Here is a 22,988-nt window from a genome sequence, read left to right as displayed (position 1 = left end):
CGCCTAGCTGTTGGACAGGTCCTGATCACTTTGATCATGTATTTAACGGTTCTGATCTCTCTTCATTATTTGTACATTTGATTGACTAAACGCTCATTGATTAGTGATTATAATAATTTTAAGATCTCAGATTGTAAATGTGTTTTTCGAATAAAAATTAAGAAATTAAATGGTTCTTATTACAAATTTTTTTCGATCAAAATACTTTATTCGGAACAAAAAATAAGCACATTCCAAAAAGGAATGCAAGTATTATCCATGTTTGCCTTGAATGTGCAAGTGTCCATTCTTTTTGTTAAGGTTTCCAAGTATTTTTTGTGAACATGCTTTTTCTAATTATGTGCCTAAATAGCCGTCTAGTGATATTTTTCTTCACTTATAAGTGAGAGTTTTTAAGTTCGATTATTGTTAAAAGAGAATTTGAACCACATTATTGCGAGCTCATTGTGAAGTTAAATCCACCACTCCTTCTTGTCATTTGTTAAAAAAAAAAATCTAACAAATTAACAGTTGAGTCATGTTTGCACGACTTGATAACTTTAAGAGTTCGAAATCAAATTGAAAAGTATGAGGGCGAAGTGAAAAGGTATTTTTCATTGTGCCCTGGTGAACTAAAAAATCTCCCCAAAGCGAAACACTATCCAAAGTTTAAGGAGCATTCTTAAATTTAATCCTATATTTTATTTAATACAAATTGAACTTTTAAAATTTCTTATTTTCTAAATAATTTTCCTTTCCTTTTTTCTTTTCAATATTCTGAGTAGAATTCATATTATACAGTATACTGCATGATGAGTCGGTCGACAAAATCATAATTTTATGCCCAAAAAGCACCTTCTTCATCCTCCCTCTTCCTCCAAGTCATCCCCAAACAGATTGCAGAAAAGTCACTGCCTCTCTCTCTCAGCTGATCCAAATTTCTTCTCAATCTCTTAACTGCAATATTGGATCTGCTTTCACAAATCTTATTACTATTGGGTTTATTAATCTATTAATTTTACCATTTTTTTTTTAGTAAAGTTTTGATCTTTCTGCGATTTCTAACAAATCGAACCTTCCCCTTCCCAAAATCTCCATCAAAACATGTCGACGAGGAAGCTTTCATACACAAACCCAAAACCCTGCAACCACCTCTCAGCTTACAAGCTCAAACATGGCTGCAACGGCTACAAATCCCTCCAGAAATCCCTCAAATCCGCCCCGAACGGAAGAACAAGCGTTCGGATTCACGAAACAAAGATACCCAGATGCAGTTTCTGTAATGGGTTCGAAGGTAGACTCTATGTTTGCTTGATTTGTTCTGCGGTTTCGTGTTCGAATCACGCAGTTCTGCATACCCAGTTGGAAATCGGCCACGAGTTGGCCGTCGATGTCGAAAGGGCCGAGCTTTTTTGCTGTGCGTGTACCGATCAGGTCTACGATCCCGATTTCGATAAGTCTGTCATGGCTAAGCACATGCTGGACTTGCCTTGCAGCACAAACAATGCGGATAGTATAGGGGAGAGACTGTGTGAGAGGAAGAGGCTGGGGGGTTCGGGTGTCGAATTATCAGAGTTTAAAAAGCCGGAAAAATCGTGTTTGGTGAGGGATCACAGAGCGAAATCGTGTTATCCGTTGGGTTTGAGGGGGTTGAATAATTTGGGGAATACTTGCTTTATGAACTCTGTGTTGCAAGCACTGCTACATGCGCCTCCTTTGAGGAATTACTTCTTGAGTGATCGGCATAGCAGGAGAACGTGCCAGAAAAGGACGGCAAACCGGCTTTGTTTGCCTTGTGAGCTTCACGGTGTTTATTCGGCTGTGTATTCGGGCGATCAGACTCCTTATAGCCCGGCTGAATTTCTTTACAGGTCTGCCATTGCTCTCTGTGTGTGATCTTTTGTTACAGAGTATCGTGCCGAGTTTATAATGCTTAATTTTTTGGTTTGTGGATTGATTTATATTCGAGTCTTTGTGTCCGCAATCTGTTGCTTCTAAAGATCCTTTGATAAGTTCAAGAAGTATCATAGTGGTATTTAGCACTGTAGATGAAGTTTAATAACCCATAAGTCGTGAAATCGCTTTCCTGCAAAATGCATAATGTTTACGTCTAATTAGAAATCACATGGATTCGCTGCAAATGATGGCACCATTTTTGTCATATGGGATCAATTCCCTATATGTGATTTGTCGCTAGATTCGTTGTTAGTTCTTCTATGCTGAAATATTATTGTTTTTGGACTGATAAAATTTTTCTCTACTTCAAGTTGGTGGCAGCATTCGGAGAATCTGGCAAGTTACGAGCAGCAGGACGCTCATGAGTTCTTCATTTCAGTGTTAGATGGGATCCATGAGAAAGAAACCAAAGCAAGGAACCATACGAAAGGTAATTATAGGCGATCAGATGAGTTTTAGATCATACATGTGAAATGGTTTGTTTTTACGGTGGTCAACCGTTCGCTTTTACTTATGAAGTTATCCTTTGTTTCACAGATAGTGGAGACTGCCAATGTATTGCGCATAGGGTATTCTCAGGACTGTTGAGGTCGGATGTCACTTGTATGACTTGTGGATTCACCTCGACAACTTATGACCCGTGTTTGGACATATCACTCAACTTAGACACAAGCCACTGTTCTTGGTCAGATGCATCTAACAAGCCTGCCAAAGCGAATGGCAGCAGCAGTTCATCCACTCTTTTGGGTTGTTTAGACTTGTTTACAAAACCAGAAAAGTTGGGGTCAGACCAGAAACTGTACTGTCAGAACTGTCAAGAACCCCGAGACTCTTCGAAGCAAATGTCCATCAGAAAGCTTCCAATGGTGTTGTGTTTGCATATAAAACGGTTTGAGCACTCCCTGGTCAGAAAGATGATGAGGAAAATCGACAGCTATTTGCATTTTCCATTCTCGCTAGACATGACTCCCTATCTGTCTTCTTCGATTGTGAGGAACAGATTTGGTAATAGAATCTTTGCTTTCGAGGGGGATGAGTCTGGGATGTCTACTGAGTTTGAGATTTTTGCAGTAGTTACTCATTCTGGGACACTAGATTCCGGCCATTATGTGACGTATTTACGCATACAAGACCAATGGTACAAATGTGACAATGCTTGGATTAATGAGGTCGACGAGGGGTTTGTAAGAGCTTCACAGTGTTATATGATGTTCTATGTGCACAAGACGCTTTACTATAAAGCAAACATAGATTTGCGTCACTTGCCGGTTTCCACACAGAAGGAGGCATTTCAGAGGATGGCTGGTTGCTGCTAATAGAAATGTTTCGATGTACAATCGAGGCAGGGTATGCAGTTGCGAACCCAGTGAGAAGGAGGACTGCGTCTGCCGAAGCAACCTCGTCATCAGATCCCTTCGGCCTAAGGAGAGCACACGATCACGTGTTGGATGGTTGCGGAAAGGCATCATCAAATTGCAGATTTCTAAAGACGACCATGATTTGAAGCAGAGATACATAAATACACAAGTTACTGGGTATTTTGTGAGTGGATTTTGGGACTACTGATGGGACCAATTTGAAAAATTTGTTCATGTTGGGTTTTTTTACAAGATTTTCTTGCTCAACATTCTTTTGACTGCAGGGTCAGTCTTGTACATAACTGAACTGATATTTGGAACTAATATTTATTTTTTGGAGTCCCACTAATTAATGCTTGTTCACTTTCTATATGTTAATATGATCTATTAATTGTTAGCCTATAAGCACTCGTCATTTAACCACATTTTGTATTATGTGCAAAAGAGGGGGGAGTTCTCATAAAAATACAAAAAAAAAAAAAAAAAACTCAACCATGAGTGGCCGCCGCCACCTACCACCACCCACCATCATCATCCATCATCATTATCACCATCACGATTGCTGCCACCACCACCTATCGTTTTGGTGCTGCCGCCACCACCAAAAGTTGTGCCCCCACCACTGACGCCGCCTCCACCAACCAACCACTACCGCCCCCACGGCCACCACCCACCATCATCTCTCCATTCCTCGTAGGCTCATAGTATCTTTTTGATTTGGTTAGTCAACATATTGCTGCCCGATCAACCATTTAAGTTCATATCAAGATTTGTTACTTGGAAAAGTTCTGTACACTGCTTGGCACTTAAACTGCAAGGTCTCTGGAGATCACAAATTGACATGTATATGACACATACCAAATTGACTCACCAAAAACATAAAAAAGAATAAATTTGCGCACGTAATTTTACTTGTATATAAAGAACTCTCTGTCGTCTGTAACCAAGTTAAATCATCATGTTATGGGACGTCAAATTTGATAAGATAAATCATCATTTTATTGAACTCTCTGAGAGCTTGAAACAGAATAAAATTTTGCTGGGGACCTAATCCAATCAATCTCTCTTCAAATACCTACAACTTTTTTTTATTCTTTTCGGAAAGAAGTATGATTTCATTAGCATTTTGGAATACTACATACTTACAAAGGAGAATAGGGTGTGCACTAAACGGGCCGTGGTAAAAACTTTGTCGGAGATTTCAACTCAGTTGAAGGAAAAAAAAGTGCCACGGTCCAAAACATTACATAGGATAACTTTTCTTTAAAATCATGTCTGAAGACTCCTCAAAACAAACTAAATATTCTGTCACCGTCAATTCATTTTGTGCTAATCTATGTGCAATGCTGTTAGCTTCCCTGTTCTTTTTTTTTAAACCACAAAGTCGAACCCACTCCAGCATTGCTATCATGGAAAGTGACGATGAGGTAAATTTATTGAGAGAAAATAAAAGTACATATGGCGTTAGCTTCCTTGTTCACATGATCGTATTTGACATGTTGAAAGATGGCCATGAAGGATCTAGTATCATTGTGCCAGGTCCAACCAATGAGGAGTTACCAGAGGAATGCTTTAAGGAATCACTTTCCAAATGCCTGCAATTTCTCATGGTAATGGTGAAGATGATCACAATTTCAGTTGAAAGTTCAGTACGGGGGACGTTTATGGTCGACATTGATCCTCCTTTTCGCTTCGATCGATAGAATCCCTGAAACGATAGACAGATTCCCGATTCAGCAACTTCTCTAAGACGTTTATCTAGAATTAAAATTTCTGAAAAACAACTAATGAGACCTGAAGATGAATTAAGCTGACAATTCTTTGGTTCACATTCCACGAAAAGCTTCAGCAACTAGGACAATTAGCAAATCCTGTGTCGTGGAAGTTGGATTTCAAACTTAGTTACGTTTGAATTTGACAACTAGCAATAACAAATTCAAGCCTTTGAAACTATACCATAGATATATCACTTCACATGTAATGATGAATACATATACCTGGTTTAGGTAAAACCCTCATCAGTCAGTAAAATAAATGCTGTTATCACGGTTCGTCGAGTGTTGATGATCTTGTCTTCGGCTTTCCTAGTTCAAGAAGAAGAAAAATAAACAAAACAAATGTGATATCATAATAGCCACAGACCACAGTTGATATTTACGTACGCAGATACGTAAGAGCTAAATTACCAAGAGAAGGGGAACATGTATGTATGATGTTTGGGATGTGAGAAATCTAGGGCGGCTCCATTCCACTCCCTTGCTCGAAAAGCATCGGACATCTATAGATGATAAGTTCCTGCAGTGGGATTTTGCACAGAAAGTCTGGCAGTGCTTTTATGTGCATGCAGTTGTTAATTTGTAACATGGAAAGGCATGGCCTGATTTTAACGTCGGAATCCTCTTTTTATCATCCTTTATGCCTTCCCAGTCTTTCAGTGCACTCAGGTCCAAGCAATGAGGAGTCAGCAGAGGAATGCTTTGAGGAATCATTTTCCAGTGCCTGCAAGTTCTCATGTCATTGGTGAAGATGATCAAAATTTCAATTGAGACTTGAGTGGGGGACGTTGATGGTCGACATCACGCTTTTCGCTTCGACAAAATCCCTAAAACAATAAACGGATTCCAGATTTAGCAACATCTCTAAGACATTTTCCAAGAATTAAATTTTCTACGAGACATCTAGATTATACGTACATAAAGCCAAACAACAAATCTCACAAGAAACCTAAAGGTGACTTCAAGTCTTCAACTAATGCTCCTTATTTTGGCTCATATCCGCTCAGTATCTCATATGCGAAAATTTGAGCAACTAAGATAAGCAAATCCTTGCGCCGTAGAAATTTGATATGTACGGATGAATGATTACCTAAAAGCGCGTTATAAATCAGTAAGATGTGCACAAGAAGTTAAATCATCATTACTAATTGGATATATATAAAAGAGAATTACCTTCCCAAAGAAGATTAGTTATATGCCGAGCTAGCGAGTCACCACTTGATGCACATTACTCATGTCCTTTGAAGATCAAATGAATTCTGAAGAAGAACAATAAGCAAATTAAACGAATATGATGATAGCATTGTTAATTGGTACATAGATAAATGTGTAAATAGATAGAGCCTGTTACCAGGATGAGATTTTAATGTTTGGGATGTGAGAAATCTTGGGCCACTCCTCTCCACTGCCTTGTTTACAGAGTGTAGAAAGTGTGCGACATCTCTCAATGATAAGCTCATCAAGCGGTGTTTTGCAGAGGAATTCTGGCAGTGTTTTTAGAAGATGACATCGACTAATTGTTAAGGAGGAAAGGCATGGCATGATTGAAATTTCAGAATTCTCTTTGTTCCACCCTTCCAAGCCTACTTCCCACTCTTCCAACGCTGGCATGTAACTAATTTCGAGTTGTTTCAACTTTGAGAAAAATGAGGATGATGATGATTTCAATGATGTTTCATCTTTGTCTACTCCCAAAAATTCACCGCCAACCTTTTTCACCTTCTTCATGTCCCATAGAGTCAGTTTTTCAACGCTTGGCAATTTCCCAAGAGGAGGCAAAAACTTGCATTCACGCCATCCCGATAGAAAGATGATTCTTAAGTTGTGCAATGACATCATCCAGTTGGGGCAGGTGTCGCCTGAATGATAAGAAATGCTTAAAGATTTCAGATATTCGTACGGTCGTAAGACATTCAGTATTTCAACAGTACTGCTTGTCTGCTTGTATTGGACATCCTTAGAATCAATTTTGAGATGAAAGAGTTGCTTCATGTGCCACAATTGTGCTTTCTCAAGCTCCTTCTCATCTTTCACATTCCCCTTCAATTTTAAGCTGAGACTGCCCTGGAGGTTCAAGGCTCTCATATCTTTCAGTTTTAATGCTGCTACGTCCTCATCGTCACCACAAACCACAACACACTCATCTATTTCTTTCAATTCTTTTAATCTCCGAATCCCTTTTGGCAAGTACTCCAACGTATGACATCGATCAACATAAAGGTGCTTTAAGCTAATCAACCTTCCTATGTTATCAGGTAGTTTTTTAAGTGAATAGCAGCAACAAAGGCGCAAGGTATACAAATTGTACAACTCACAGATACTGTTTGGCAATATTTTCAAACCACCATTCCATGACAAATCAATATGCCTCAAATGTATCAATTCACCAATTTTCTCTGGTATTTCACGAATGAAATTGTCACTCAAATTTAATGTCCTAAGACATTTCAATTGTAAAATGAAATTTGAGTCTATCGTAGCAATGGATGAACCAAACGTCGAGTATGAGATTTTTGTTGTGAGCGTACGCAGATCTTTGCAATTGTAATATGCATTAGAAGGTGGAAGTCGGATATTGTCCATTGCCAATATTACGGTCAAATGGCGAATCTTTTCACCCAAAACCTCTATTTCATTGCCAACATCCTCGATGATCAAATATTCGTTCTTGGTGAGAGATTGCACAAAGTCATGAACAATATCATGCATTTTGCAACCTATAATTTTACCACTGACATTATCTTTCTTCAAATCTTGAAAAAAAGATCGTGCTACTAAGTTATCAAAACATGCTTCCCCAACTTGCCTATCTTTAATCCCTTTTGAATTAAGATAATCTTGTGCTATCCAAAGATTAATTAATTCATCTCTCTCATACTCGTAATCTTTAGGAAAACTAGCACAATATAAAAGGCAACATTTAACTGCTGGTGCCAAATCAAAATAACTTAGAAATAGATGTTGGAAAACTTCTTGCTCCACTTCTTCTCGCTCCCATATCTTACTGTTCAAAACATCTAACCATTCCCTCCTTGTTTTCTTATTGTACATGAGAGCGCCTAAGGTTTTTGCAGCAAGAGGCAAACCTTTACATTTTCCTACAATTTCCTTACTAATATCTTCAAACACCTTAGACTCATCTACTTCTGTATCAGAAAATGCCATGTGATTGAAGATTGACAAACAATATTCTTCACTCAGCTCTCCCAAATTAACCATGTCACTTGCTGCTCTCATCATATCAACAACCTCATGCTTTCTCGTGGTCACCAATATTCTACTGCCATGGGCACCACTTTGGATTAGTGGTGCCCTTAAGCGTTCCCACTTTTTATTGTCGTCGCTCCACACATCATCTAGAACAAGGAGAAACCTTTTGCCCTCGATGGATCTTGACATGCACTGCAAGACATGATCCAACTCGTTTGAACTTGGGGTGTCATCATCACTTATGGATTTGGCAATCTTAACCTCATCAAAGGGGTCTGAGACACAAACCCACACTCTCTTATCAAAAAAGGTTTTAACTTTGACGTCATTATAAACTAGTTGGGCCAAAGTTGTCTTTCCCATTCCTCCCATCCCTAGAATAGGGATGATAAGGAGCCCCCTCCGATCACCACTCAACAACTTTGCTATCAAAATGTCTTTTTCTTTTTCTCGACCAAATACCTCTGACATGACGACGAAGGACGAAGTCTTCCGCCGTTCAGGTAATTGTTGAATGCCTCTCTCTATGTGTTGAAACTCATACCTCTTTCCTTGCTCATCAATCGCGCTTAGCTTAACATTCAGATCTTTTATCTTAAGCGCAATGTCAGAACGGAGAATTACCCGTCTGACTCTGCCAAAACAAAAGCAGCTAGGGGAAAGAGAGAGAGTTACCTTCTTCTTCTTGTTGTTAGGAACAACAGCATCTTCACCTTCTCGTTCTTGCTTCTCAACCTGTTGTCTCAGCATGTCGGTGTTCCACTCGTCCAGCACGTCCACCATCTGGAAGGATATGTCTTTGAGCTGATCCAACCAGATCCTCACGCTGGCCTCCGTCACCTGCCTTTGCTCCGCATCTTCGAGAACTACTTGAATAGCTCTGAGATTGCCAGCATATTCTTCAATATGTTTTTTGGCATTCAAAACATGTTTCACCTCTCCGTCCACATATTCATAAATTGTTGAAGACAGCCGATCTAGTAGCATGGCAATGATCCCGTCAGCCATTTTTTCAACCTCAGAAATCTGTTGACAGTGGAAAAAGAAACGATGAACAAGAAATGCAGGATGGTTTGTGGCATTGCCTCTTTCTATCCAGCTTCAATGATGATTCCAAGTCGATCGAGTCAAAGTAATGTGAATGGTAGCTGTGCTGTCATATCTGTAGAGGCCCACTCCAACGCACACCACCGAAATAAAGCCATGAGTGAAAGGAAACAAAAATCATAGCTTAATTGACCCTACCATTTATAAAGACAAGCATTCAATTACTTTCTGGTAATTTGCATTCAACTCTAGCTCCGTTTTTACTTTTTACCATCATGGTAGTCCTTAAGTAAATTTTCATCTGGAGCATTACCAGCCGCACAGCCGAGGATATCGGATCTCTTGGTCCTTTAATTTTTTCCGTTGTGGGCGTATCAACTCACGACCTGAGAGTCGAGCAAGTAAAATGTGATTTTAGTTGCACTTTACTTTGACTTATGCGATTGTGGATTTAGGAAGGAACCCGTCTCGACCGTAGACTCGTAGGTTTGCCATGCCTTGGGTGCAAGGACTTTTGATATGCGACAAATGGACGTCGAGATGGGTGTTGTCCATGTGGACACGATGAGTGAACGCAGGGCCGGTCTAGAGATTTTTGAGGCCCGGGGCGACGTAAAAAAAAGTGCCCTAACTTTATGTAAGAAAATTATTTATTTTCACACTTAAGACATCGAAAAAATTATACTTAGAAAAACAATTCAAACTTAATAATTTAGAAACACAGAAAGATTAATTTATTTTGTATTGAGAGATGGAAACAAAAAAACTTCGAGCTTACAAATAGATAGATGATGAGTTTTGTTTTCCATCTGAACTTTGAATGTGTTTTTGAATAAATCGTGAAATGTTTTTTTCTTATTTACTAACCTTGTCAATATGGGACTAAAAAAATAATGATGTTTTCGAGTCTTTAATTGATATTCATTATTAATGAATGGACACTAAATTAAACATTTTGATGACACATCATATAATTTGCAAATTTGGTCTACGTATTATTCTTTGTTGAAGATTAGACTTGAATTAAAACGAATATTTAAAAATAACAACTCACATAACTACTAGATAGTAACTAAAAATAAATTAACAACCAAACAAAAATTTGTAAAAATTGAAAAAAAAAATAAACATGCACATAGCATTTCGAACTTAGGACCTCTTGTTAATTTTAAACAACAAAAATTATTGTTTCTAATTAAACTTTTTGATCATTTAACCAAATTTTATAATTTTATACTCTTATAAAAAGAAATTTGTAAAAAATGGAAAGTAAGCACACATGGTGTTTTGAACCCAAGACCTCCTCATTATTTTCAAATGACAAACCACCACTTCTAGTTAAATTTCTGTGTCTTTGAACCAAATTTTATACATTTATACTCTCATAAAAATATATATAAATATACCGCCTTAATAATTTTGGTGCCCCTAATTTTTTTGGGCCCTGGACGGTTGCCCTGCCTGCACTGGGCCTGGGCCGGCCCTAAGTGAACGGATGGGTGGAAGTGAATTTGGTGATTGATATGGTGAGATGGAATGTATGAGAAGGCAAATCACATCAGCCCAAATGAACTTGTTGAATGGATCGAATTGAAAAGTAATTTGCAATAAAATAAATTGCGAGAAAGTAAGTAACGATAAAATAAATTACGAGAAAATAAATTCCGATAAAATAATTAGCAAGAAAGTAAATTGCGAGAAAATAAATTGCAAGAAAGTAAAGTGCGATAAATAAAAATGACTCTAAGTGCGAGAAAATAGATTATGCTAGGTGTGAGAAAATAATGTTGTACGACATTTCAATTGCAAAATGAAATTCATCTATCGTCGTAGGAATGGAAGAACCACACCTTGAGATTGAGATTTTTGTTGTGAGTGCACATAGATTTATGCAATTGTAATATGCATTAGAAGGTGGAAGCCATAAATTATCCATTGCCATTATTATGGTCAAATGACGAACCCTTCACCCAAAACTTCTATTTCATTGCCAACACCCAAAGCATTGATGATCAACAGGGAGCTTAAGGGGAAGGATCCCCATTTTTTCAAAAAAAATGGGGACACGCTCCCCACCGTTAGATTGACTTTAATGAAATTGTGTGGTTGAGATTAAAACACAGGCCATAGAATCTCAACCACATGATTTCATTTAATTCAAATCCAACGGTGGGGAGCGTGTCCCCATTTTTTTGAAAAAATGGGGATCCCTCCCCTTAAGCAATTCCTGATGATCAAACAATATTTGTTCTTGGTGAGAGATTGCACAAAGTCAAGAACAACATATTGCAACCTATAAATTTACCATTAGCACTATTTTTCTTAAATCTTGGAAAAAGGCGGTGCTGCTAAGTTATCAAAAATGCTTCACCAATTTCTCCTATATCCTTATTCCCTTTTGAAAAGATTAATCAAACATTTTCTCTCAAATTCATAATTTTTAGGAATACTAACACATTATAAAAGACAATATTTGACTGTTGGGACCAAAACATAATAACTTAGTTATAGTGTTGAATTTTTTTTGCTCCTCCTCTTCTTAATTCCCATATCTTACTAGGTTCGTGGTGGTAGCATTGTAAGTTATACGAACATGAGCCACCTTCCCGTTGTTGGCAACAGGATCCCAACTTGTATGTACAACTGAGGAGAGGGTGCTGTTAGCGATCCCAACGTGTGGCCCTGGCGGATCTATCCACGGATCAGACCTGCTATCAAACTCAACCAGTAAGTTACCAAAAAGTAATTGAATGCTTGTCTTTAAGCTACGATATTTTTTTTTTACTTTCCACACATAATTACTTTATGTGGAGTGGGCCACTACAGATATGACAACAAAACTACCATTCACATTACTTTTGACTCGATCGCCTTGGAATCATCGTTGAAGGCTTGAAGCTGGATAGAAAGAGGCAATGCCACCAACCATCCTGCATTTCTTGTTCATTCAACCATAGCGGGACAGGGTCCCAACGTGCTGTTGAATTATCCCAAACGAGCGCCGGCGGAGTTAGCTGGAATGGGAGAGTGAACAAGAGCAAGACAAGTAATGACCGAATTTTACGAAAAGCTTCTGATACTGTTCACTTTAACGAAAAACCACATTTTTAGACTAAAAAGTCAATCATGGTATTATTCACTTTACCCTTTATTTTGTCCTTATCGTTAAAAATTAAAGTTTTCAAACCATTTTCATTAGTTTTCCATATATTTTATTTGCACATGTTCTTACTAGTAAAAACATGTTCAATATTTGAGCTGAATATTTACACATTTTCTTACCGATAAGAACACATGCATTATCTGAGCTAAATATTTACACAGCTTTTTACCGGTAAGGACGCTTCATATATTCCTAGATTTTTTTAATATTATTCCAAAATAGTAGGCGAAGTGTTAAAAAAAAGGAGTTTTAACAAACACTTATAGTACTGTTCATTTTTAACGAAAAAACACATTTTTACCTTTAACTGTCACTATTCACTATACATTTCAAAATGGATTTTCATTAAAAGGGAAGTTTTTTTTTGACTTCTCGTTAGTTTTCCTTAAAAAAAATGCATGATGTGTAATGACTTATCTTAACATGCTAACCCTCACATCGTCATCATCATCAATGGTGTTTTCGATCTTTGCTTAATTTAATGATTCGTCATTATCATCGTGCATACCTAGAAGCTATGAAACACATTGATATCCCCGTACCCCCACAACACGCATCCGACTTATTGTACATGTCACATGCAAAGAATAGAATAGTGCAACAACTCTCTTAGATTTTTCCTAGGCTTGGATGCAACTGTTAGTCTGTTACAGTAAAAACACGTCGATCAATCTGCCGCTAAAAAGCCTTGCCTTCACAAATCGAAAAAATTGGAAAAGAAAAAATAATTCTGCAGACTTTCTTCGTTCGGATGCACAAAGTTAGGATGTCTCTAAAGCAGAAAGGTAACGTTTTATGTTCCATCAGTGCCACTTGAATATTTCCTACCTTTATCTCTTCATGTTCATCGTTTTTCTCTCTTATTGCTCATCCAAATTTCACACATGCACTTTCATTCACCATATCGGGATTCGACGAAAACTTAGTCTATGAAGGTGATGCCGAGAAGGGATTCGGAGTGCTGGCCGATTTCAAAATAATTGATGAGTTATTTCGTGTAGGACGGTGTACATATTAGAGAACCTTTTCAACTTTGGAACTCTAGGACAAGGACACTGGCAGATTTCACAACACATTTCACTTTCACGATTGATAATCAGAATCACAGCACCAAATATGTTTCTGAAACCTAAAACAGTATTGAAGTGAGTGATATAATACTGGCGATGTTCTCTGCTTTTGAAGTTTCTGTATTAGAACGAACGGAACAGTCGAAATGAACTCTGGGAATAAAAAAATATCAGACGAATCATGAAATTGTATGGGAGCAAAGAATGTTTCATTCGCTACACACTCCTAGGGTCAACGATGTACTGTCAATACATATTGCATCAGATTCTTCCTTGGATCGCACTCAACTATTCGGTTATTACTCTACGGAAATTCATTTTCCCTAAATTCAGAGGTTCTTATATCCTTCTTCAAGATTATCAATTAATCGAACACAAGGCCAGAAAAGAAAGAAGAGTAAAATTGCTTCTGAAAATAGTGTTCAGCAGCATACCGCTGAACAAACAACTAAAATTGGCACCTTACCACTGGAAACCTCTGAAATAGGAAAACCCCGATGTAGTTCTGACATGTAGGTGCACAGGTTGCAATAAGTCACCGTCCCACGCAAAAAAAATTGAGTGCTTGGGCTGAGTTCAACCCAGCATTCCGGAAGAAGGTATCGTGTCACCTTCGTAGATTATGTTTTCTGTATCCATGTTGCATTCACTTGCACCGAGTGAAAGTGAACGTGCGAAATTTGGAAGAAATATGATGAAAATGAAGAACTAATGTACCAACGATTCACTGTTTAACTGTGCAATGCAAACAACTAAAAGGAAAGTCTGTCTGCATTAACCTGTATAAAATTAAGTGTTCTGATTTATGAAGGGAAGGCCTGCTAGGTGAAAATATATCCGAGCCAACGAAGAATCTAGAAGAAAGTTGCTGCATTACATACAGCGTAAAATTGAGCTGGGAAAGAACAATGATATGTATCCAAAAGCCGACCATGACCAAGGATCTGCTGCATTGTGCTGCGGGGTTGCGGATGTATTGACGTGCTTTCTCACGGATCCAATGTTAGAGCAAATGCATAAAGGATACCAAAAAATACTAGCATCCGAAAACGAAGATGGTAATAATTCTGACATTATTGGATTTGAAATCATACAACCATGAACTAAGTAGCTTGAAAATACAACATTTTGTGGTTATACATTGAAAAATGTAAAAGAAAAAGAAAAACTATTTTCAATCGTGCTGTAATCATACATGATCATGAGGCAGATGATGATCATATTCGTGCATGTCATGTGGAAGTTCAGGCAATGGCGCTTCGAGCTGAAGAACCTTCATCACTTGTCCGGCTTTTGGCCTACTCTTGCTGTTGGGATGAGTGCACCATAATCCGATGACCAACAAGCATTCCATTTCATTTGTATCAAATTTTTTATCCAATCTCTCATCGGCTGCAAAGAGAACATTTCCTGCAAGGTACAGTTGCCAAACCCAACTAACAAGTGGCACGTGAAGTTCCCCGTCCTGGTAAGTCATCCTTCCACAAGCAATTTCCAACGCCACAACTCCGAAACTAAACATGTCAGATTCCCTACTGGCCTTCCCTCCATTTGCATATTCCGGGGCAATGTAGCCAAAAGTCCCTACAGCTCCTGTTGTCTGAGTCTGGGAACATGGATCAACAAGCTTAGCAATCCCAAAATCCCCAAGCTTAGTTCCGAAGTCTTTGTTCAACAATACATTGGCCGATTTGATATCCCTATGAAGAACGCATTGCTCTGCATCTTCGTGTAGATAATGAAGCGCCGAGGCCAAGCCTAAAGCTATCTTATACCGAGAATCCCACTGCAGGGTTGTTTTAGATCCAAACAGATGCGTGTCGAGGCTGCCGTTAGGCATGTATGCATAAACAAGTAAGCATTCGCCTTCTTCGTGACACCATCCAATGAACTGCACCAGGTTCCTGTGTATTAACCGGCTTATAATCTTGACTTCGTTGATGAATATCTTCTCATAGTAATCAGATTTTGCGAAGATTCTCTTGACAGCAATAGCGCAGCCTAGATCTTGCAACATTCCTTTGTAAACATGTCCTGACCCCCCTTGGCCTAGCCTTCCATCGCTGGCAAAGCCATTTGTGGCTGCAACCAATTCCTTATAAGCAAATCGCCTAGGGAAAGCACGTTTCTCGAGATCCTTATTTATGGAGGTGATCACATCCTTGGAGCAACTCTCAAGCCCGTCAATCCTGCGCATTCGCTTTGTTACAACCAACCTACACAAACCCACACCAAGCATCAAAACTAACAAAGTAATACCAGCAGTTGCTGCTATTAACAATTTCTTCATCCTCGTATCCTTGGTTTTCTTACTGATCTTATCAGAATCCAGATGCGAATTGAATTCCCATGAACATATGACATGTTGCTCGGGGGCTCGTCCTGTAGCAGCTGAAAAACCAATTGTAACCCATTCAGGGAGAACCTCTCTTAAGTCAATAGAGTGTGAAAGAGAAAAAGTACTGTCGATAAAAGCAGGATTAGGGTTCTCCTTGTATGTCCAAAACACGCTGAGGTTGTTTGTGGTAGCATTGTAAGTTATCCATGCATTAGCCACCTTCCTTCCGTTGCTGCTAAAATCCCAACTGGTACTCACAATTGAGGAGATCTTATTCACATTGATCCCGACATGAGGCCCGGTCGGATCCCACTCGTTCGGGAAGGAATCAAACTCAACCGTTACAATTTGGTTTTTCGATGCCAACAAATTTGTGCTGCTGTTGAACAATCCTAGATTGCCACCAGCAGAATTAGGTGGAATTTGAAAGCCAACAGGAGCAAGGAAAAAGGCAAATCCGTCACTCCACCTGCTGTTGTTGTGAGTGTCAATCATGAAAGTGAAATGAGTAGTGAAGTCTGCTACCGACCCGCTAGCAGACTCCCATAAGTGCAAAGGTTGTGAATAAGTACACCGCCCTACGCGGAACAATTGAGAGATTGTGTTGAGTTCTACCATTCCTGATGAAGGTGTGGCATCACCTTCATAGAGTATGTTTTCAGTATTGAAGTTGAATTGAGGTATAACGAACGAAAGAGGAGGTTTGAAATTAGTTCGACGAGAGAAAATTGGCAGAAAATTGATGAAAATGAAGAGACAGACAAAGCAAATGTTACAAAATGTTACCTGCCTGCAGCTTATAAGTAACATGGTGATCTTTTTATGCAGAAATGCACGTACAATTCTGCAAAATGCGAAGAATCGAAAAAACAAAGAAAGTCAACCTTACACAGAAGTTATGGTGAAATCTGAAGTCAAAGGTTGTAGCTATGAATGTTCATGAGTCGAGAAGTATATGAGGACTAGTGAAGATTCTCTTTGTTTTTTTTTTCCCCTTAATATTTATTTGCATAGAAACGACATGCGGATTAGTACAGAGGGAAAGGAACCAATGGCGTACATCAGAAAGGGTTAGCCGGCCTGTGGATTTAACGGCTTGTGAATTGGCAGCACTAGCTCTATAGAACCCAGGACGGCCGGCCTTGACATGGTCAAGCATTAACGTGTTTCAGATCGATATCTACAATTATATTGTTAGTGAAGGGATATTATGCATATGTATATTGTACTCCTCACATATCAATAAATCATGAAGTTTAAACTTTCGACATGGTATATTGGAAGTGATGTATTAGACGTGATGAAAGTGGCGGTACATCACTTTCATCATGTTAAGTACATCACTCACTTCCATCACGTCCAGTACATCACTTCCAATATGGTATCAATCGTTTAGGTCTTTCCTCTTTTTTGTTCTCGGCTCTCCCTGACCCTAATTTTTCCTTGTCTGTTTTTCCCCTCCTCCATGGCTACAGACACCTCTTCCTCCTCTACTTCTGCTGGCTCCTCCCTCTCGAGGCCGAATGTGACTCACTTTCTCAAACTCACGGAGTCCAACTATCTTCTTTGGATTTGTCAGATGAACCCGTTTTTGGTTGGCCATGATTTGTTCCCATATGTTAATTGTTTGAATACTTCTAGGGCGGTGGTTATGGACCACGACAATGACAACTATGGATCATCAGTAAACTAAAATTGGAAAGATAGCAATCCAAATTGGCTAAAATTAAAGAAAATCGATATCTCTATTGTTGATCAAAATTAAATATCGACGACAGTTGTAGTAAGTTTTGGTAACACCATGCTGATAGCCTCATACCACAGTTTTCGGTGTCTTAAATCTCATAAAACTCAACTCGACATTTCTAACTAAAAATATCAAAATTAAAATGAATAAAGAAATCTGAATTGAAAAAATAAAAACACGTACATGAGAAAATTCACCTATCTATACTATTATTAAGAGAACCTTTCTTGTCAACTTTTTTCTCATTTTTTCCTATTTTGCCCTCACTTTTGATACACCCTATTGACAAAAAAGAGGGCAAAATAATAATTTTGTACATTTTAAATAAAAATGACAGATCAAATTAGATTGTTCATTGTGTAGTTTAGGCGAATTCCTCAGTCTCTTAATGTAAAAACATCAAAGTATAAAATAAAAAATAAAAAATAAAAAATAAAAACCAATTTCCCAATACTATGTGGGGTTAACAAGAAATCCGCATACATGATGGATGCATACTTCACCGCACCCGAAAAAAGAAAAGTAAATATATAAACAAACAAAAAAATTGAAAGGGCTGCCTCCGCGACCAAACACCTCGGGAACTCCTTCCCTTATTCCGGATTAGGGTTAACTCTTTTGGCAATCACAGATCTTCCCAGGGCGCCAAGCAACCCCCTCGGAAATCAGACTCTCTCGCGCTCAGTAGAAACTTCACAGGTAAAAAGCACCAAACTTTTTCACCATCTGCTCAAGCCTTTGAATATATATGCTTCTAGCCTTCGTCTCTGTATCAATATCGAACACTTTTTTCTCTGGGTTCTCGAAATTTTAGCTGCCCTGTATCAGTATTGGTAGTTTTGGATACGGACATTGTCGGAGTAAAAATCCCAATTCGAATTGGGAATTTCACCTTCAACTACTGTGCTGCATTGTCATATAATGGAAAGAAAAATGAAGCTTTTAAGGCTTGCAGAGCTAAAGATTTCAGCTTTCAAGCTTTTGCTCATTTTTTCTTTGTTGGGTTTAATGGATTTTCCGAAAATGTGGCAAATTGATTGTAGATTTCATGAGATTTTTAGCGGTGTGGCCGAAATGCCTCTACATGGTAGTATGATTCCAACAAAGTTATAACACGAGTATTTGTTTTTCATTAATATATAGCGAATCAACCTTGTCGCCCATTCATATTATGACGCGTGGAGTGGTAGTAAGTGTTTCGGGTACACATAAGAATTTCTCGTTGCTTATCTGGCTGAAATTCTACTGAATGTGCCAATGTTGCCTGTTTGGTTTTAATAAATTTAACATTTTCATTAAAAGAAATGGTATCAACCCTGTGTTGTGCTATGTATGTCAGTGTTGATTGGAGGAGGAGGAAATGGTTTGCCAAACTGCGGCAGCGAATAGTGATCGGTCAAGGACGTATTGGACTCCAACGATGGAACGATACTTTATTGATCTTATGTTGGAGCAATTGCATAGAGGAGCTCGTGTTGGCCATACTTTCAACAAGCAGGCCTGGACCGAAATGCTCAGCGTGTTTAATGCACAATTTGGCTCTCATTATGACAAAGATGTCTTGAAAAGCCGGTATACGACTTTGTGGAAGCAGTTCAATGATGTGAAAAATATTCTTGGTCAGAATGGGTTTTCTTGGGACGAAAGTCGTCAGATGGTGGTAGCTGATGATTACATATGGGATGCTTACATCAAGGTGCAGTTCTTTCCCTACTCTTGGTTATTTGTAAAACTATCTATTTTGTTCTGTAACTGTGAAATAACATATAATGCATGTAGGTTCACCCGGATGCACGGCCTTACAGAACTAAACCAGTGTTGAATTTCAATGAATTATGCCTCATTTATGGCTATACAACTGCTGATGGAAGATACAGTCGATCAAGCCATGACGTAGATTTGGATGATGAAGGTCAAGGAGTAACCACAGGTTTGTATCCTTTCCTTGTCATAAACCTAAGACCAAGGAATGTACAATGTACGATTGATGTTTCAGTTTAAGAGACTAGTGTCAGGTGGTTAGTGTTTGGTAGTGTGCTGTTGTTGTGCTTGATGAGCCGATCAGGATTTATATAGAACTCATTTTTTGTATCTTGAGAGGAAGTTCTGGGTCAATCTTCAAAATGGTAGACATTGTTACAAGTTGGTGATCTGCTTATTGTTAGTCATAAGATAAGCAAAACAAGTATCGATGGCCTGATCATCGGAATTTTGTAACATGACTGGCTTAACGTGATGATAGTTGGCTTTCAAAAAGTACTTGTGTTACTACATAAGTTGACCTTTTGCTTTAATGTGACACATTAACTTAAACATTCCTCAATATGTAGGTGACGGAATGGGCAGCCTTGCTCCTTCAAGTAGCGAGCGCCCAAGGACAGAATGGTCACTAGAAATGGACCAGTATTTCATTGACATTATGCTGGAACAAGTATCAATTGGCAATAAGCCTGATAATGCATTCAACAAACAAGCCTGGACGGTAATGCTTGCCAAATTTAATGAAGAATTTGGACCTCAACATAGCTTACGGGTTTTAAGGCATCGATACAAGAAACTGTTGAAGTATTATAGTGATGCAACAATTTTGCTAAGACAAAAGGACTTTTCCTGGGATGAAACGCAACATATGATTGTAGCTGATGATGAGGTTTGGGATGCATATACAAAGGTACACTGATGACAGTTTCATCATTGAGTTATATATTCTTGGTAGGTTTTTCTTTTCTAATTCTTTTTGTTATCAACGACTGATTGATGTAGTTATAATAGGTACGCCCTCATGCACGGACATATAAAACAAAAGCCTTGCCAAATTTATTTAGCATGTCCCTGTTATTTACAACTGAATGTGATCTTGGCACCGACAATCATTTGCATCTACAGAAAAACCTTGATGATACTTCACACGTCAAAGCTGGTGAGTTACAACTTACAACACGATGGTCATAAAGATAAAGAAATCGCCAGAAAGAGAAATGGGAATCACATACTGTTATTTGTTTCTTTATAGATTATGATATGTTAACCAACGATATATGAAAGTAGCTGAGTTTCCTTATCACCAACAGAGAGGAGTTTTTAGAGTTTATCGATCATGAGAAATTTCTTCATTCATTCTTTTTTTTTTAAAGGGAAATGATAAACACACACCCTTTTTAGCCTCTTACACACCCCTATTTAATCATGGCCTTTGATTCTGTTTGATTTATTCAATCCATGGTTAGAAAGAAAAGGGGTGTGTGAGAAGCTAAAAAGGGTGTGTGAAGCACATCCCTTTTTTTTTTTATAGCTTTTTATATTGTTAAATGACTGATTTGAAAACTTTTCTGTCGCATGAAATGTCTGCTTCCTTTTCTTTTCATTTTCTTTCTGGTCCCTAACTCTTGTCAAGAATGAAGGGATTGCTTCAAGTAGATCTGATCTTTATTTCTGTAGGGGAAGGAAAGGGGAGCCAGACTCCAAATGTCAGTGAGCGTTCAAGGACATATTGGACACCAATAATGGATCGTTACCTCCTTGAGTTGTTACAAGACCAGGTGCACAGAGGAAATAAACTAGGACAAACTTTCATAACTCAGGCTTGGAATGACATGGTTGTATCTTTCAATGTGCGATTCAAATCTCACCATGATAAAGATGTTTTGAAGAATCGTTTCAAACATTGGCGAAAGCAGTACAATGACATCAAGATTCTTCTTAAGCACGGTGGATTTTCATGGGATGAATCACGAGAAATGGTAACAGCTGAGGATAGTGTTTGGGATGGTTATATTAAGGTAAGCTTCTCCTTCTTGATTAACACAAAAGTTTGTTCGTTTCCTGCTACTTACATATAATGCATGCAGAACCATCCTGATGCTCGATCATATAGAGTTAAAACTATACCAGGCTACAACAAATTGCGTGTTATTTTTGAAGAAGAAACATATGATGGAAGATACAGTCGTTTGGCGTTCAATTCAGATCCATCTGGTGAATTAGCAGATTTGATGACTGGTATGCTATCATTACTTTCTCATAATGGTCTGATTTTTAAGTAGTGTGCAAGGCAATTTCGAGAAAAAAAAAAAAACCAAGAAGAATAAGTTTTGTATTTGAATGCCATTTCTAGAAGTGTACTTATTGCACTGTGTTTCAAACTTAAAAGACAATTTAAATGATCTTTGCATCCTCATGTAGGTGCGGAGAAGAATGACACGCCCTACATTCCCGTTCTTCCTTTGCCAATAGATTGGACACCAACAATGGACCGTTATTTTATTGATCTTATGATAGATCAGCTGCATAGTGGGAATAAGATTAATCACACATTCAATGAGCAAGCATGGGCTCAAATGCTTGAATCATTTAATATGAAATTTGGAATTCAGTGTGATAAACACGCTCTAGAAGATCGATATGCATGCTTGGTGAAGCAGCATGACTGCATCAGCAGTATTCTCACTCATGCTGGATTTATGTGGGATGAAACTCAGCAAATGATAACCGCTGAAGATGACATTTGGGAAGCTTACATTAAGGTACGTAACGCGTTCTGTTGTTTTTATCTTGACAACTTGTTTATGAGTGGAATGAACCGACCAATGTGTGATGTATGATGTGTTTGTAGGAACACCCAGATGCTATCTCCTATAGAAATGCATTCTTAGGTGGTTATAGCGATTTGAGCAAGATTTGTGTAAATAGAGAATTAGACGGAAAATTCAGTGGGCAGGGTGTAGGTATGCAAGCTGGCCCTATTGTGTTTGAAATAGAGATGAATGGAGCATCTGGAGATCTGCAATTGTTAGCCGAGGACGTTGAAATATCTGATCAACAGAGAAAGCGACCAACTTTGACGCCACCAAACCCAGGACGCTCCAAGAAGGCACAGAAAACAGGCAAGGATACGCAAAAGGCTCCAACTGAGATGGTAGGTGGGGTTACAAAACTCGCAGACAATAAGGAGAAAAATAACTGCACATCAATAGAAAAAGCAATCGATGCACTTCAAGCTTTACCAGGTATGGATGATGAGCTTATGTTGGATGCTTGTGATCTATTAGAAGATGAGAGAAAGGCAAAGACATTCCTGGCCTTGGATGGGGCGCTGCGCAAGAAGTGGTTACTGAGGAAGCTCCGTCCGCGGTCATAAGCTTTAGGGTTTTTCGGTGTAACCTCGTTTCACATTCCGGTTAGGGTTCCGGTCGTTTGCACTGTAAATTAACTTAATTATTTTCCCTCAAAGCTTTGAGCGCCAATAACGAATCCAAGTCCAATAACAGAATGACCAAAAGCATTGAGCAACAGTATCAGTTTGGAAACCAAAACGAAGCTTTGAACTCGACACTAAATAATCATAT

At 38.5% G+C, this 22,988-nt stretch overlaps 4 protein-coding genes across 11 annotated transcripts; 2 read left to right on the top strand and 2 right to left on the bottom strand.

Moving 5' to 3' along the window:
• Window positions 1-670: 670 nt before the first annotated feature.
• LOC103442199 (ubiquitin C-terminal hydrolase 22-like) lies at window positions 671-3,642 on the top strand. The gene is made up of 3 exons (XM_008380969.4): window positions 671-1,850; window positions 2,247-2,365; window positions 2,473-3,642. Exons 1-3 carry the CDS (start codon window positions 1,084-1,086, stop codon window positions 3,249-3,251), a joined length of 1,665 nt encoding a protein of 554 aa, XP_008379191.1. The 5' UTR covers window positions 671-1,083; the 3' UTR covers window positions 3,252-3,642.
• An 877-nt stretch (window positions 3,643-4,519) lies between these two features.
• Window positions 4,520-9,444, bottom strand: LOC103442209 (putative disease resistance protein RGA3). 8 transcript variants are annotated; one of them, XM_008380978.4, is made up of 7 exons: window positions 6,420-9,444; window positions 6,242-6,327; window positions 5,987-6,158; window positions 5,480-5,895; window positions 5,291-5,377; window positions 5,088-5,164; window positions 4,520-5,001 (listed from the first exon to the last, which is right to left on the bottom strand). In XM_008380978.4, coding segments are annotated over exons 1-2 (2,868 nt in total). In that variant the 5' UTR covers window positions 9,287-9,444; the 3' UTR covers window positions 4,520-5,001; window positions 5,088-5,164; window positions 5,291-5,377; window positions 5,480-5,895; window positions 5,987-6,158; window positions 6,242-6,326. The 8 variants fall into 8 exon arrangements, with proteins under 8 accessions (XP_008379200.1, XP_008379231.1, XP_008379207.1 ...); XM_008381009.4 differs by having other exon boundaries at window positions 5,291-5,372; XM_008380985.4 differs by having other exon boundaries at window positions 6,011-6,158.
• A 2,420-nt stretch (window positions 9,445-11,864) lies between these two features.
• On the bottom strand, window positions 11,865-16,514 carry LOC103442244 (L-type lectin-domain containing receptor kinase IX.1-like). Its single transcript, XM_029093274.2, has 3 exons — window positions 14,754-16,514; window positions 12,182-12,339; window positions 11,865-12,033 (listed from the first exon to the last, which is right to left on the bottom strand). The coding sequence occupies exons 1-3, from the start codon at window positions 16,512-16,514 to the stop codon at window positions 11,865-11,867; spliced, it is 2,088 nt and encodes a 695-aa protein (XP_028949107.2).
• A 1,646-nt stretch (window positions 16,515-18,160) lies between these two features.
• LOC103442253 (uncharacterized) lies at window positions 18,161-22,912 on the top strand. Its single transcript, XM_008381030.4, has 9 exons — window positions 18,161-18,342; window positions 18,983-19,339; window positions 19,423-19,573; window positions 19,974-20,314; window positions 20,416-20,563; window positions 21,082-21,422; window positions 21,492-21,642; window positions 21,826-22,166; window positions 22,256-22,912. Exons 2-9 carry the CDS (start codon window positions 19,004-19,006, stop codon window positions 22,778-22,780), a joined length of 2,334 nt encoding a protein of 777 aa, XP_008379252.1. The 5' UTR covers window positions 18,161-18,342; window positions 18,983-19,003; the 3' UTR covers window positions 22,781-22,912.
• The last annotated feature ends 76 nt before the right edge of the window (window positions 22,913-22,988 follow it).

The sequence above is a fragment of the Malus domestica genome, chromosome 15 (genome assembly GCF_042453785.1).
Source record: "Malus domestica chromosome 15, GDT2T_hap1".
NCBI lineage: Eukaryota > Viridiplantae > Streptophyta > Magnoliopsida > Rosales > Rosaceae > Malus > Malus domestica.
Note: the sequence above shows the minus strand (reverse complement) of the source record. Positions and strands in the feature narration are given on the sequence as shown.

Coding starts and splice junctions, on each gene's coding strand:
- LOC103442199 (XM_008380969.4), top strand. CDS start 1,084: ATGTCGACGAGGAAGCTTTCATACACAAACCCAAAACCCTGCAACCAC. Junction 1,851..2,246: donor CCGGCTGAATTTCTTTACAG/GTCTGCCATTGC, acceptor CTCTACTTCAAG/TTGGTGGCAGCATTCGGAGA. Junction 2,366..2,472: donor AGCAAGGAACCATACGAAAG/GTAATTATAGGC, acceptor TTTGTTTCACAG/ATAGTGGAGACTGCCAATGT.
- LOC103442209 (XM_008380978.4), bottom strand. CDS start 9,286: ATGGCTGACGGGATCATTGCCATGCTACTAGATCGGCTGTCTTCAACA.
- LOC103442244 (XM_029093274.2), bottom strand. CDS start 16,514: ATGGTAGAACTCAACACAATCTCTCAATTGTTCCGCGTAGGGCGGTGT. Junction 12,340..14,753: donor ATCATCTGCCTCATGATCAT/GTATGATTACAG, acceptor CTCCCATTCCAG/CTAACTCCGCCGGCGCTCGT. Junction 12,034..12,181: donor CCAAGGCGATCGAGTCAAAA/GTAATGTGAATG, acceptor GTTTGATAGCAG/GTCTGATCCGTGGATAGATC.
- LOC103442253 (XM_008381030.4), top strand. CDS start 19,004: ATGGTTTGCCAAACTGCGGCAGCGAATAGTGATCGGTCAAGGACGTAT. Junction 19,340..19,422: donor TATGGGATGCTTACATCAAG/GTGCAGTTCTTT, acceptor TAATGCATGTAG/GTTCACCCGGATGCACGGCC. Junction 21,643..21,825: donor ATTAGCAGATTTGATGACTG/GTATGCTATCAT, acceptor ATCCTCATGTAG/GTGCGGAGAAGAATGACACG.